General features: G+C 40.0%; 1 protein-coding gene across 2 annotated transcripts; it reads left to right on the top strand.

The window, feature by feature from the left end:
* Positions 1-522: 522 nt before the first annotated feature.
* Positions 523-11,967, top strand: KIFBP (kinesin family binding protein). 2 transcript variants are annotated; one of them, XM_061447742.1, is made up of 7 exons: positions 524-911; positions 3,057-3,155; positions 5,736-5,815; positions 5,935-6,118; positions 7,263-7,347; positions 9,709-9,818; positions 10,527-11,967. In XM_061447742.1, the coding sequence occupies exons 1-7, from the start codon at positions 561-563 to the stop codon at positions 11,403-11,405; spliced, it is 1,788 nt and encodes a 595-aa protein (XP_061303726.1). In that variant the 5' UTR covers positions 524-560; the 3' UTR covers positions 11,406-11,967. The 2 variants fall into 2 exon arrangements, with proteins under 2 accessions (XP_061303737.1, XP_061303726.1); XM_061447753.1 differs by lacking the exon at positions 3,057-3,155 and having other exon boundaries at positions 523-911.
* Positions 11,968-14,680: the final 2,713 nt, after the last annotated feature.

The following is a 14,680-nucleotide window of genomic DNA, read 5'->3' as shown; positions in this document are numbered from 1 at the left end:
TTTTTTCTTGCCTTTTTTTTCGTTAAGGTTTTTCTTTTTGGCCAGCTGACATTTTTCTGCCACTAAACTAAACGTCATGCGTGTCTCGGGGAAATGAGTGTTTTACTGGAAACTTGGTGCAGTGGGGAGCGATACTTCTGAGCACCGACAGTTACCACACCTTGCCTGGTTAACAGCTCTTACATTAAAAAATCTGATTCTAGGAGAAAAAAAAAAATCCAGACAAATGTGGGATCAAGGGCTCCACCGCCCTTCCTCTAGCGTGTTCCATGGGTGCCAGGCATTGGTGGCCGTTGTGGCGCTCACGCATGTCTGCCACCATCTGCTGATGTTGAGCGCTCGGTGCCGTTTGTCCGCAGCTCCGGCACGGGGGGGGCTGTGGGGAGCACCGAGTGTTGGAAACGCAGGAGCGCGGGGCAGCGGGACCGGCCGCGCTGTGGCGGCCATGACAACGAGACGGGAGGCGGGGCGGGGAGGGGCTTCCCCGCAGCGCGGCGCTTATTGGAAGGCAGCGCGTCAGGTGGCGGTGCGCGTGACGCAGGGCGGCTAGCAGAGGGAAGATGGCGGCGGCGGGGGGCTGCGGGTGGGCCGGCGTGTGCGAGAAGTTCCGCACGGCCCGGACCCTGTCCACCGTGGAGTCGCGCAAGGACCCGGAGACCGACCCCTACCGCTCCAAGTACAGCGCCCGGGCGCTGCTTCAGGAGGTCAAGCAGCTGCTGAGCGCTGCCGAGGAGGGTGACGAGGCGCTGCTGCTGGCTGTGCGGCGGGCTGTGCTGGAGTACGAGTTGGGTGTCAACCACACCGACACCGAGGAGCTATCGGCTGGCGAGGAGCACCTGCAGCGCTGCATGCAGCTCCTCGAGCCGCACCGCCTCTCCCCAGACTGCGTCTCCCTCTACATACAGGCCCAGGTGGGCTGGGGCTGTGAAGGCCGAAGGGGGTGTCTGTGGTGCGGCTTCGCAGCCTGCGGCCGGAGGGTCCGAGGGGTCCAGGAAGAGGGCGTTTGGGTGGCGTTAGGCGGTGGGCTCTGGCGGAGGCAGGTGCCTTGGCTGTGGGCCGAGGTGTGTGGTCCATGCAGTGGGCTGCAAACGGTAGGGGGCTTCGTGGCACTTCAGTCGCTTGAAGGGTACGGGTTTTTCAGCACCGGCAGCCCTGGCGTTTATTTCTTGCTCAAAGAAAAAACTCACAGGTGGCAGCTGTGGATGGATGCCATTGTTTTAAATATGCTGCTGATGCTTCTGGGCGTGCAGAGCGGGTAACAGTGATAGATTTCTGTTAATAGAAACTGGGTGTTGACAAAGCAGTGTACTCTTCAGCTTAGACTGAGACAGAATTTGTAAAAACTGAGCAAGAATCACTTAGTAGAAGACCTCATTATGGCCAGAACTTGCTCTGTGGTTCCTTAGCTGTCGTTTTGTTGTACAAGTAAAGGTGAGAGATGTTTCTATTTATGCCATTTATCTGAAGAGGTAAATTTTTCTCAAAAGTTGTCACTTGTTTGCTTTTCATTCTTGCCTGTTAACTCTTAATCTGTTATATTCCAGACCAGTGAATGTAGTTTTGTAAGGCTAGAAGTAACGCTCAGTTCATTCTGAAGAAAGTAATACTGTTAACAAAATTGAATCTTGCCAGATGAAGATTCACAGAAGGCTCAACAGCTTCATTATGGCAGCTGGTCTATAGTTAGATATTTATCTAGACTTCAAACAGAACAGTTACTTGATGTTTCTGTGAAAAATAGCTGCTCTAATTAGAAAAGGCTTGGTAGTGCTTCTTTGTCAAACACTGCAAAGCTGTCAAGGGATTGTGTGTTCAGGTAGAAAGGTGCTAGTTAAACAGTGACTTTACCTGTCTTACATAGGTTACTTGAACTGAGTTATGTAGAATTCACAAGGTTACATCTGCTCATCATCCTTGAATGTGACAGTTTGGCTGCACTGCTACAAATCTATAACTTGTTACAAGGTTGGAGGTTTCTTGAGCAGCCAGTCAAAATCAGATAACCTTTTCCCACTGTATTCCTAGGAAGTTGTTGCTTTTGTGGCTGAGTGCCAAGAAATCCACTGTGCTTTTGAACTGATGTGATGGAAAGCAGCATTTCTCTCTGTTGGACAAAAGTTTCTATGGATTTTCCTGTTTTGGGGCCTTTAGGAATGTCCTGGTTTAAGCCCAGCTGGCAACCCAGAAACCAAGCAGTCGCTCATTCACTCCCCCTTCTCCTCCCCCCGCTCCTGGAGGGATGGGGAGGAGAATCAAAAGAATGTAACTCCCATGTGTTGAGATAAGAACAGTCCGGTAACTAAGGTATAACACAAATCACTGCTGCTGCCACTAATAATAATAATGGTAAGGGAAATAACGAAACTAAAAGGGGCACAGGGCTGGCACACAACTACATATTCTAACTATTGAAGTTTTGTGGCTTTTTAGCCCTGCTGCATTTTACAACAACACTGCCTAGGAATTAAATTAGCTCATTAGACAAAGATTGTTAATGCTTTCATCTTATTAATAAAATTAGAGGTACTTTTTGTGAAAGCTAGGTTCACGAATACAGTAATGTTACTAAGTAACATTGCTGTAATTTAATTTTGAAGGCAGTATTCCATAGTTTTTGCATTTTAACAATTCTTTTCATGTCATTTCATTGTTGAAAATACACAAGCATTTTTTCCTTGCATATCTTTTTTCTATTAAATTTTCTACAGAATCATGATGACAAGTTTCTAGTTCCTTGGCTCTTTTAATGACATTTTTATATGATATAAAAGCTGCATGAACGAGATGCATGGAAAAAGGTCTTGTTTGAACAAGCCAGTCCTTACATAGCAAACACAAAAAAGGTGCAGGATGTGAGGTGACTTTGTATTTGCTGCTGTGTGAGAATCCTCACTTTTGAGCAACTTGTGATACGGTCATGATTTTTGCTTTTTGAAATCCATTGTATTAGAACACCTATATATAAGCATGAGGACTGATAAATTGTTTGGAGAAAAGTGTAATGTAAATGGAACATAATGGGAAAATAACCGACAAGTTTTTCCTTTTGCTTTTAGAACAACTTGGGTATCCTGTGGTCTGAAAGGGATAAAATTAAAACTGCGCAAACTTACCTGGAGTCTGCAGAAGCCCTGTATAACCAATACATGAAAGAGGTACTGTGTTTATTATTAATATTTTAGCAGGTTTACTTTCATGTGCCACTTAAGAGTTTTAGTAATCTTTGGAAAAAAAAAAAATCATGTGATGCAACTTGAGTTTCTGGGCTTTATACTGGCTGCTATGATTCTTCTGAAAATTGATTTGATTTGTACTGCTGGCGTAGAAAAAGGCAATCTAGAGGATCACCTACTCATTTCAAAATGGACTTATTCAGGTAAATAATTGTGCTCAAAATTAATGGTTCTTTTTGAAAGCTCATTGTATTGATAATCCAAAGTTGAAGCCAAATAGAATGTATTTGCTTGTTTTGCTCTGACTGTGCACAGTGTTGCACAGGAGCAAGTAGTTTAGCTCCATATCCAAGAGGACAGTCTTACAAACAGTTAAACTTCTCATGCATATTAAACAGCCTTTTGAATTGTGGATTGACAAAGACTCTCTTGTGCTATTTTTAAGCTTTTTGCAAAGCTGTTCCTACACTCATTTGCCTCAGGGACAGTTTGTGAATGAGCTAAATACATTTGAAGCCTTAAAGGAGCTGTGTCTCAGGACAGCTGTAAATGTTGGAAAGACCATAGTTTCATGAATTTACAGTTCAGGTTTTACATGAACTTGGTTCATAAAGAGGACATGAGATCCTTATAGTGGTGCAGGATCTTTAGGATTTATACAACCCTGTCAACATTAATCAAAAAATTAATGAAACATTTCCTTTAAAAACAAGCAAACAAATCCATTCATGATTTTTTAGTGAGAAGTACAAACATAACAATATGTTTTCTTCCCTATAAAGTGAATAGATTCCCTACCATTGCTTCTGCCCAAGTCCCTGTTATCTTATGAAGAGTATTTCTCTGGATTGTTTTTTATCTGTTACCTTACTTTTTCTTGGGCTAAGAAATTAATGGGGTTGTAATTGACGGGAACCTAGCTGAGACTTGATCTCCTCTCAAGACTGAGAGACTTAACAAAGTATGTTCTTTGTCACAGTGTATTTGGTAGAGTATATATGTTCATCGGAACTGTTGGAAAGAGGTAGGTAAACAGAGGTGTGCAGCTGTTTTACAGCATTCATACTCTGCTGCACTGGGGCGTGTGGCCAGTGCTCACAGCGTGGACAACCCCCAACGGCCCCGCTAATAAACAACTGGAGATCTGGCATAAAGCCGGTTGTTCTTCTAAGAGTAAAAAAACAGGACCCTCTTGTGGCTGAATCTAGAGCCTCACCTATGGGTGAACACACCATGTAGGTATTTTCCCAGTTACCTGAGACTCCTGGCATTGCCTGCAATGGGGCTTCCCAGCTCAAAGCATGGGGCCTGGATGATGATTCAGTAGTATTTGGTGATGTACTTCTTCTCTGTGCAGTAATGATTTGATGCATTGCTAATTTTCCTCTGTGCTTTTATATATATATATATATATATATATATATAATTTGCTGTATTGTACTTATTTACTATGTATGAATATATACGTGATTAATGTTAGTGTGCTTGTTTAATAAACTGTTCATACTACACAGCTAGTGTGTGGCCGTTTTGTGGCGTACCCTACCAGTCGGCAGGACAGAGGTTAGGAAAGTGCTAGGAAAGTTGCATACTAAACTGGGCTCTGTTGCTAGCAGGTATGTTAAACATACTACTTGCCACTGTTTAGTGGCAAAAAGCCACTTTTAGAAAGACACCTTTATTTAAAATGTTTTAGAATTGGCATGTGAAGTTATTTATGGTTACAGAGGAACATGGTTAGCACAGACTAGTAGAACTTTGCCATAAGCAATGTTAATCTCTTGGATTTGCCGATTTTGAATCTAACTTTATTGACGGTTGTTTTAAGGCAAGGTTTAACAGAGCAGTGCTGAAAGTTGTGTAGTTGTCTCTATAAGGATTCTGACAGAACTCACGGTTTAAAAAACAAGAAAGCACACTTCTGAATGAAGTAGTTCACATCATTAATAACTTGTATGTAGGTCATGTCTTGTATCGGCATTTAGCAGCTTCATTCTCCAAAGACATTGCCTGTTGTCTCATTCATATATTTGATTAGACTTAGTAGCTTGTGAATCAAGGGAGTAATTTCACAGCAGTAAGTCTTTGCAGCAGGTCTGCTGAGCTCTGTCTGCACACAATCTTCTTTGCAGTACTTCCTGCAGGATGTTTTCTTGTTACTGATTAGTGCACTTGGGCAAACGAATATTTCACACTAGAGGGCATGCTTGGTATTGCATTGATGCTTTAAAAAACATTATAATGTTGTGCAAAATAAAGACAATTATAGCCCTGAAGAATCCAGGTTGAATATTTCTGGTGCTGACAGTTGGCATCGCTTTAATGTATGTAAGCAGAAGTCTTCTAAAGCTGAAAACTTTGTAATTATTTGTGGAATTGTGGCTTTAATTCTCTGGATCTCCTGAGTTTTGTGGAATTGCTTGAGAGTTGTGACATTGAGATAGGTGTAGATGTGTTATGTGAAGTTTTGTTGAATTTGGGATTGAAAAATGTAAATCATCTGTATCCAGAAGAGGGAGCACTATGGTACAAAGTAAAATAATATATCATGTATTCTTGCAGGATGGAAATCCTCCTCTGGATCCCAGTGAACATTTCATGGCAGAAGAAGAAAAATTTTCAGACCAAGAAAGATCAAAAAGGTGGGCTGTGTAGCAGCATACCTAGAATATTGTTACTTTTTTAATTTTTGAGGGTGTATTTTAGGAGGGGGAGGGAGGGGCTGGGGAGATGAAATCTAAACAGATTGTTGTTTTCCTAGATTTGAAAAAGCCTATACGCATACTCTGTATTATCTGGCACAAGTCTACCAACACCTGGAGATGATTGAGAAGGCTGCTCAGTATTGCCATACTACTCTTAAACGACAGCTTGAGTATTGTGGCTACCACCCAGTAGAATGGGCACTCAATGCTGCTACTTTGTCACAGTACTATCTCTCTAAGGTAATATACCTAACGTTTTTCTGCTGTAATTATATCATAAATGTAACTATCAAATAAGACAATTGTTTAAACAGCTGTTTGTGGCAGGCCTCCATGTTGAACTAAAAATGTGTGTCTATCAAACTACAAATTGTCTTCTGACATGAAACATATGTTAGTTTTTTCTGACGAGGACATAGTGGCTTTCTTTGGTGGTGTGATGGCAATGAGAAAAATGAACAGGGGTGTAGGCTTAAGTTCTGTAGTTAATGACGTATCAGCAGTGATGTAACATGATGTTTATAAGTAAAACTTTAAGGTTATAATAACTTTTAAATTGTTTCTTATATTGTTTTCCTACAATAAAGATAATAAAACCAAAAACATCTGAGGGTGAAAATATTTCATGTTGTATATATCCTATAAATTATTGTCCTTTGTGCCTTACACATGCTTAAGACTTGTTTGAGCCTATGTGAACATTAAAGTACGCGAGATGGTAGCTGTTTGCTTCTATCTTGAGTCTGTGTTGCCCCTATATAATCTACTGTGTTATGAAATACTTCAGCTTTATTTGGGAGTTTCTATATTCCGGACTATTCAGATGTTCTTTTCTGATGCTTAAAAGACTTCTGCCATACCTAAGCCAGTTAATGCTGATTGCAGTAGTAACTCCTAATTTCCATGTCTTTTTGATGCATTGATAGCACTAATCAATAAACAATGCACGCCAAATATGAGTAAAGGAATCTAAATCTGACTCATAATGTTGACTTGTGTGTCTGGCTCTTTCCAACTAACAGCCCATGATACAATCTTTACCACAAGATATCACTTCCTTTACCACAAGGAAGTGACAGCAGCATAGATCAGAACAGTGAGGTGTTCACAATATGTTGTCTAATATTGAAAGCAAGGCTTGCTATTACGGCTGTGATAGAGAGAAAATGGTTGGTTAGAAAATACTGTATTCAGTAGTGGATGTGGAAAAATTGTCTCTTTTCTTCCAGTGTGCAGGAAGAGAGCACTCCAGAGCCTCTTGGTTCTATGATTTCACTTGTATTCATGTATCTTTACTAGCTGAGGAGAGGGGTTTATCCGAGCTGAGAGCAGTGCTTGGGCTGCTTATACCAGTGATAAACGCTGCCATTTTTGTTTCTCTCAGCAATGTTTTATGGAGTCCCGACACTGTTTAGCAGCAGCCAGTGTCGTCTTTAGCCAAGCTGGACAGGTGCCATCTGCCGAAGACAGTAAGTTCATATTAAAGTTTTGAATAAGATATTGTGAAGTCATGATAAATTATGTTTAAAGATGAAGTCTAGCAATATGTACAAAACTTGTATTTTAAGTACTTAGTAAAGTGGAATGTTTCTGAAGAGCTGCTGCACTGCTGACTGGCTATGAGATGCTGGTGTTTCAGAAAGCGTACCGGAGTAAAAGTGAAATTTTAAACCAGTATCTGTTTCAGTAGTGGCATTGTTGCCATTCATCCATTTGTCCTTGTACATATGCTGAAATGCAGCTTTCCTTTGCCTCTCAGTGATCAGAGGGCAATGATTCAATGAACTAAGCCAGATGTTTCTTGGGAATTGTGTTAAAAGAGGGAGGGGAACTCAGCATTTAAAAAACCCAAATCCAGAAGGTACTTGTATTGTCTTTTGTTGTTGGTTGCTGCAGCTTCATTAACAGTTACTTTTAGAGTTGTAGCTCCCCTTCTTGTTGTTTTGGGTATTGATGCAAAGGAACAACTTTGAGGTTCAGTGTGAAGATCAAGAAGAGAAACCTGCAGAAAACCAACCATAGTTTTAAGGACCTGTGGTTACATGATGATATCACTCATCTGTCTGGGCTTAGTCTTTGCGTATCTGCAGCACAGCCTTTTATATTCTGTGTCTTGGGCTTATCTGCAGCACAGCCTTTTACATTCTGTGTCTTGGGCACTTCAAATCAATAGAGCTTTAACTCACGGAGAGTGAGCAAGTATTTAGCAAGCTCCTGTGTTAATTCATAGTTAGTTCAAAGTCAGATTTAACTTCTAATGGCTTGAGCTGTTTACAACACAAACTCTTTAATCCACTGATGTTATTTCAGGTTAAAATATAACCTGAATAGACACACCTGAGTTGTTTTAATTGGAGTTCAGTGACAGTACATTAATTACTTTTAATATTTCTCTTAGCTCAAAAATACAGAATTCTATTCAGTTGCCTGTCTTATTATTGAAGTACTTTGAGGATGATTTCCAAAAAGCTTTTTAGTTTCAGTGAAAAGAAGGCTGTTGAGTCAGGTTATGTGGATCTGTTATGCTGTTTGAAAGCAGGGCTATTACAAAAATTCCGGTAGGTCTGAATCAGTGTTTATGGGCTTCCATAGCTACCTGACTGTGCAGTTGTCAGAGCTCATTAATATGATACTTAAGCCAAAAAATGAGGTTATGTTTTTGGTAGGTGTGTAGAAACATAGTCAGTTACAGCCTCAAATTCAAATGCAAGATGGGAAGTGGTAGAGAAGAGTCCTATTTTTAATTGTCCTTTATAAATTTCTTGTGTGATTTTTTTTTTTTTTTTTTCATCAAGTCAACTAACTTATTCTATGTTTACTTCCTCCTGCACCAAATAGGAGCAGCAATATTTGTGTTTGTTTCAACAAACATCTTATTTTCCCTTCTTTTTCACTGTACAGAGAGCTAGGCTGTGGACTTGAAGATCATTAAGTAGAAGGTTCTAACTTATAGTAAGGCTAATGCACAGTCAGCATTAGCCACTCTCAAATACATTTATTTTATCATGTTAATTGGAACATAAGCAAGCACAGAGGTATTTAGTAAAGGTGCCTTTTTGTTATTTAGCAACAGTTCTTATTTCCAAAATAAGAACAACTTGACTGGCTCTGATGAAAGATAATGAACACAATGGATCTAAGTCTAAAGCTGGGTTTTTATTTGACAAAAGGAATGTTAGCATCCCTTCATTGTTAGCAAACTCACTGCCCTCTGCCTAGAGACTGGGAAATGAGTTTTCTCTGAAATCCACTGGGTTTCTGAAAATGTTATCTTGAGACGTCAGCAGGGCTGCTACTTGCAACATGGGAAGAAAAATACACAAGTTGTAGAGCTAATAAATCTTATGCTAGTACCAGGTAGGTTAATCAAAGGCAGTTTCCCTTTCTTTTATTCCCTTTTTTTGTAGCAGGTTTGGGGGCTATTGCAATCCAGATGTCCTGAGAAACAACTGTCAGGCAGCTGAATCATGGAAAATGGGTTATCCTGATTCTTTGCTCTTGTTACAAAGAGACATGAAAACCTTTTCTAGTAAAACATCTTCAAGATCAAAGGTTGTCTGAAACATACATTATGATTTTTTGTTTGTTTGTTTGTTTTTTGTTTTTTTTTTCTTTTTCCTCGAAATTCATGCATGTTAATCTGTATGGTTTCTACCAGAATGACAGTTTACAGGATTACTGTATAAACCGGCATGGAGAACATGTTTCTGTCTAACAATAAGGAAAAGTTAATTAGCTAGAAGTAACATGTTCTTTGCTTGTAACATTTGAGCTTGCTGGAGTGTTTGAGTTCTCTTAAAAGCTTGTATGTGTTTATGTCCATTCAATAGATGAAACAGATCAAGACCAACAGGACCTTCGACAGAGAAAAGCTGAAATTGCAAGGTGCTGGATTAAGTATTGCCTGAATCTCCTGCAAAGCGCTCAGAAATTACTTGAGGTAACCAAACATCTGTTTAAAAGCATTGTCATTGTTTAAAAGCAAAGTATATTTTGATGTTTGTAACCGTAATTAATTCATAGTTGGTACTAAGTGATAAAGAATTGCCCAATGAATGATACAGTGGCTGCTTGCACTGTAGCAAGTGTTTCACAGTATGCTTTGGCTTCAGTGCAACAGCTGGAAATAAGCACGGATGGGAGCTCAGCTCTGTAGTGTAATGAGTGTACTGCTTATACAGCCGCTTCGCAGATTTTCCTCCTCTGCTGCATTTTCTTGCAGCTTGATTTGGCAGATTACTTCTTATTTAGCTGCTAGTCAGAACATCTTAATATGAAACAGTTTTGTATGCTGGTGTTCTCATTCAAGCATTCATTAAATTCATTTAAACGTTCATTTGAATGTTTAAAACTTGGCATGTGCTGAAGTGCTTTGCATAAGTAAGGCCTTTGTGCTTTAGAGGTATTGTTTTGGCTATATTGTCCCACAGGGCAGGGAGACTGAATTAAGTCTTAGGTTTTTACAGAATAGAGACTGTAATTTAAATTATTTTTGTGAATAGGAAGTCCAATATGCCAGAGCATCTTCTCTTCTGTCTTGTTGCTGTCTTATGTATGTTTCAAAGGTAACTTGTAAATAATATGATTCAGTGTACGTCTCTCTTTGTAAGCCATGTGCATTTTTAATGAGTATGCTTTGTCATTTCAGGATAATATAGGAGAACTGGATCCAGACAGGCAATTGGAACTTAAAGCCCAGAGGAAAAAAGAAGAGGATGAAAAAGAGAAAGGCAGGAAAAAAGCTGTCCTTTTTGGGATGAGTGATATATGTGACTCTGTCTTAGCCATGGAAGAGAAAGTGAGCAGTGTGTATCCTTTAGATTTTCAAGAAGCCAGAGAAATCTTCCTAGTTGGTCAGAACTATGTTCAGGAAGCAAAAGAATTCTTTCAGGTTGATGGTTATGTTACTGACCACATTGAAATTGTTCAGGATCACAGTGCTTTGTTTAAGGTACTTGCTTTCTTTGAAGAAGACTATGAGAGGCGCTGCAAAATGCACAAGCGTAGAATAGACATGCTGGAGCCTATATGCTCGGAATTGAATCCACAGTACTATCTGTTGATCAGTAGGCAGCTTCAGTTTGAACTAGCTGACACCTATTACAAGATGATGGATTTAAAGGTGGCTATTGGTAACAGGCTAGAGGAGCTAGACTCCCACACAATTAAAAAAATTAATTCTCTGGCTCAGTTTGCAATCAAATACTATGAACTCTTCTTAGATTCTTTGAGGAACCCAGATAAGGTGTTTCCTGAAGTGCTCAAGGAAGATGTTCTTCGTCCTGCTATGGTGGCTAAATTTCATATTGCACGACTATATGGTAAGCTTATTACTTCGGATAGCAAAAAACAACTGGAAAACATGCAGACGTCATTGGAATATTATACATTTCTGGTAGACTATTGTGAGAAGTACCCAGATGCTGTCCGTGCCATTGAAACTGAACTAGAACTCAGTAAGGAGATGGTGGGTCTTCTTCCAACAAAAATGGAGAGACTAAGAGCAAAGCTGTGTCCATTTATATAAATACTTGCGTTGAAGGGAATGTGCACTTTTAAAATGGTATCTGTATACACTAGTGCTGTCAGACACCTTATGTACTGATAGAACTAAGATGTCTACAGTTTGGCAGTCCACCTAGAGCCTGCAGTAGTATAACTTTGTGAAAAACTTGGGTCTCTCGCATTCAGTAGCTCACCCACACTAATGGTATAAACTTTAAATGTAAAGTGAATGTTCAGCTAATGCTTTGTATTGTTTGTCCTGTATGTCAATATAAACCTTTTCTCCCTCTATTTTTTTCCTTCGGCATATGGTTCGGTTTCTAAGTGTAGTTCTGTCTGAAGATTCTTTCTTTTAAGAGAACGTTTCTTCAGCAAAAATCTTTCTAAGAAAACTGAGGCATGTTCTTCCAATTAGAATATGTTTTATGTCTTCTAACATTTGTCCCAGAAAACTTTATCCATAAGAAGGGAACTTAGTTGTTTCAGTATTTTTTTTTGTATGTTGCTCAGTGTTTTCTTTTTTCCCCTGTTAATCCAAATCTAGTTGATAGAAGCTCAATAAATGGACTACTTGGCTAAACTTTTTTTTCAGAGTCCTTAGAATTCTGTTCCCTTGTATCGTACTAAGCTACTATACACATTGCAACTTTGGCCAAAATAAATAGTTGTGAAAGTGTTTCCACGTGAGTGTCTTCAGTAAAAACACATGAGAAATCAAAGTGCCAGAACCAAGAGCAAGAAAGCAGCAAACTGTCTTGCTTGTGGTGGGAGCAGATATCCTGCTTTTAATACACTGTAGAGAATTCTCAGTTTAGAGGTGCTGTGCTCTAGTGTTCCAGACAGTTGATAAATACAGCGTAAAGGCCTGCGATGCCAAAGATGGCTTCACACCTTGTTATGGTCAGGGAGCCCACATGCTGTCTTAGCAGGAGCTGAAATAGGGACCTCTCTGAACGTGCTGCAGATCCCACTGCTGCTGAGGCACTATTCAAAATCCGCCTGGGTGCCATCGATTGCTGACTTCTCTTTTAAAGCTGGTAATGTTCCTGGTCTCACACAATCTGTTAGTTTTGCCGTGATCTGTTTACTCTTTATGGAAGGCCAGTCTGCATATCTGACCCAAAATGTACACAGAGGTTGTCTTTGTATATCTGGTGTCCACAGAAGGATTATGAACCAGGACCTGTTTTAGGTGAAATGTAGGCTGAGCACGTTGTCCAACCATATATTAAGAGAACACAGTCAGAGATGCTGAGGGAAAATGAAGTGATGGGGGGGATGAGATGCACACTAGTGTCCCACCCATGTGCACCTGTCTTACCATGAGAAGATATTTACAGCACTAGAGGGCATTGAAGGAGAATAGTCAAAACAACTGGACTCCTCTGAAAACTGAAAGAAAACAAGGGGGAAAAAATGACGTTTGTTTGGAGGATGTGAGGGGGAAGCATATGCAAGCAAGAAAGCATGTACATGTTAAACGTGTAGCAAAAATCCCTAGCTTGCAGAATTCTCTGCAGAAGACTTCTAACCACAAACAAATAAGTCAACAAATGTGTCCTGGAACCGAGAGGCAGCAAAACTCAGACCAGCCACCTGCATGCATATAGAATAAGGGAGGGAGTGCGTGCATATGTGTGTGTCTTGTTTCCGTTTTACTGAATAATTGTCAGGTCAGCCCTCAGGAGTTTCTTTTCTGCTGTCTGATCTTTAATTCAGTTCTCCCCATGGCCTGAAGGTAGGGCAGCCCATGGTTTCTCAGTGAAACAGTTCTCAGTGGGCTGTATTGCATGTTATTTTTACCTATGATTTCAGTTAAAGCTAGTGTGCACTCTTACCATGAACTCATAGTTTGAAAGTTGTGTTTTTTTCTATTAACATTAAGGTTCATACTGGAGTAGAAGACAGCAATAGATACTTGTTTTTTCTTTGGGTTTTTTTTTTTCATTTTGGGATTTTCTTCTGTATTTTAGTATTCCACCCGTGAGGGCCTTTGAGCAAATTTTTTAGAGCAAGGATTGGCTCTTCAGATTAAGTTTACTTGTATCAATAGATTGTGGGTTATCCTAGCATACAAACTAATTTTGTAATTTTTCCTGTCACATCTTCAAGTGCTGGTCTGACACGAGCATTAAGTTATCTGCAGTGTAGGCAAAGCTGAGTGATTTATCCAGCAGTTGTGTGCAGAGGAACATGCTGAATTCACCAAAATCCTAGTGAGGGATCAGCAGGTCCATAATTAAGAAGGTCTGGAAATAAGAGAGATTGGAGCTTTTTCAACACAGCTGTGTGGTTGGTGCTGCGGTTCTGTCTTCAGACAGAGCCTCTGTCTTCAAAGCTTCAGCCTTGTTGCTCTTAAAAACCGTGTAGTAAACGTAAATATATTTCATATAAATGCATACAGAGTTACAGAAACTAATGATGCCAGTTCTTCATCTTCTATACTGAACGTTCAAAACTGCCACCACATTTTATTATATATTGTGCCACATGACCAGCACAACAGGTCACATTGAGGCTCTTTTAAGGCATGTCTTTTTAAGGATACCTTTTGTCTAGTTCCTGGTCAGTGATTTGAGAGAATGATCTTACATAAGGTTGTGTATTTATTGGGATCCTTTTCAAAAAAAAAGGAGGTGGGGAGCTTGTTGGATTAGGCAGCAAAGCTCCCTTCAGGAATGCTGAGTTTTAACTGTGAAGTATGTGTGAGGTCAGACATTTCTTTCAAAAATTAATTAAAGATTAGGTTCCTGTGAAATCCATTTAACCTGCGTTTCTGTTCCTTTTTGTATGGCAAAAAAAATCTTACAACTGAAATCTCCTTTCTGTTCTACTGGTTTTTTCTCTTTACCCAGAATAAAGCAGTGAGGTTTACGAGAAGCCAGTATTTGTGCAGAATTTGTATTGAGTGTGAGATCTGAACTTGGAGGCTATACTCTGTGTACTTCTTCACATAGTGCATAATGCTCACAAGAAGTAATTAGGTTTGATTAAAAACACAGTTTTTATTAATTTGAATGCTTTTAATTCTCATGCCAACTAGAAACATGGTATCTGTTACAAAATGGGACGATTACAAGATTGTGCTGTGCTTAAATATTTCAGGAGACAAAGACAGCGGTGCCTTGTTCTTTGTCTCTCCCTGAAGCCCATCAAAGGAGGCTCTTTCTTTTTTTCTCTGGAGAGCACCAGACCAGAGGAGAGCAGCAGGAGGTGACAGCTGTGTTCTCCCCTCTAAGCCAGCTGAAATACCAGGGGAAGTGGGCAGAAGTGAGCCCTCACTTCCCCTTTACAGCA

Source organism: Pezoporus flaviventris, unplaced genomic scaffold (genome assembly GCF_033815535.1).
Source record: "Pezoporus flaviventris isolate CSIRO_AGI_PZ_B2104156 unplaced genomic scaffold, CSIRO_AGI_Pfla_v1 ptg000001l, whole genome shotgun sequence".
NCBI lineage: Eukaryota > Metazoa > Chordata > Aves > Psittaciformes > Psittacidae > Pezoporus > Pezoporus flaviventris.
This window is presented reverse-complemented; position numbering and strand designations above follow the sequence as displayed.

Coding starts and splice junctions, on each gene's coding strand:
- KIFBP (XM_061447742.1), top strand. CDS start 561: ATGGCGGCGGCGGGGGGCTGCGGGTGGGCCGGCGTGTGCGAGAAGTTC. Junction 7,348..9,708: donor GGTGCCATCTGCCGAAGACA/GTAAGTTCATAT, acceptor TCCATTCAATAG/ATGAAACAGATCAAGACCAA. Junction 9,819..10,526: donor GCGCTCAGAAATTACTTGAG/GTAACCAAACAT, acceptor TTGTCATTTCAG/GATAATATAGGAGAACTGGA.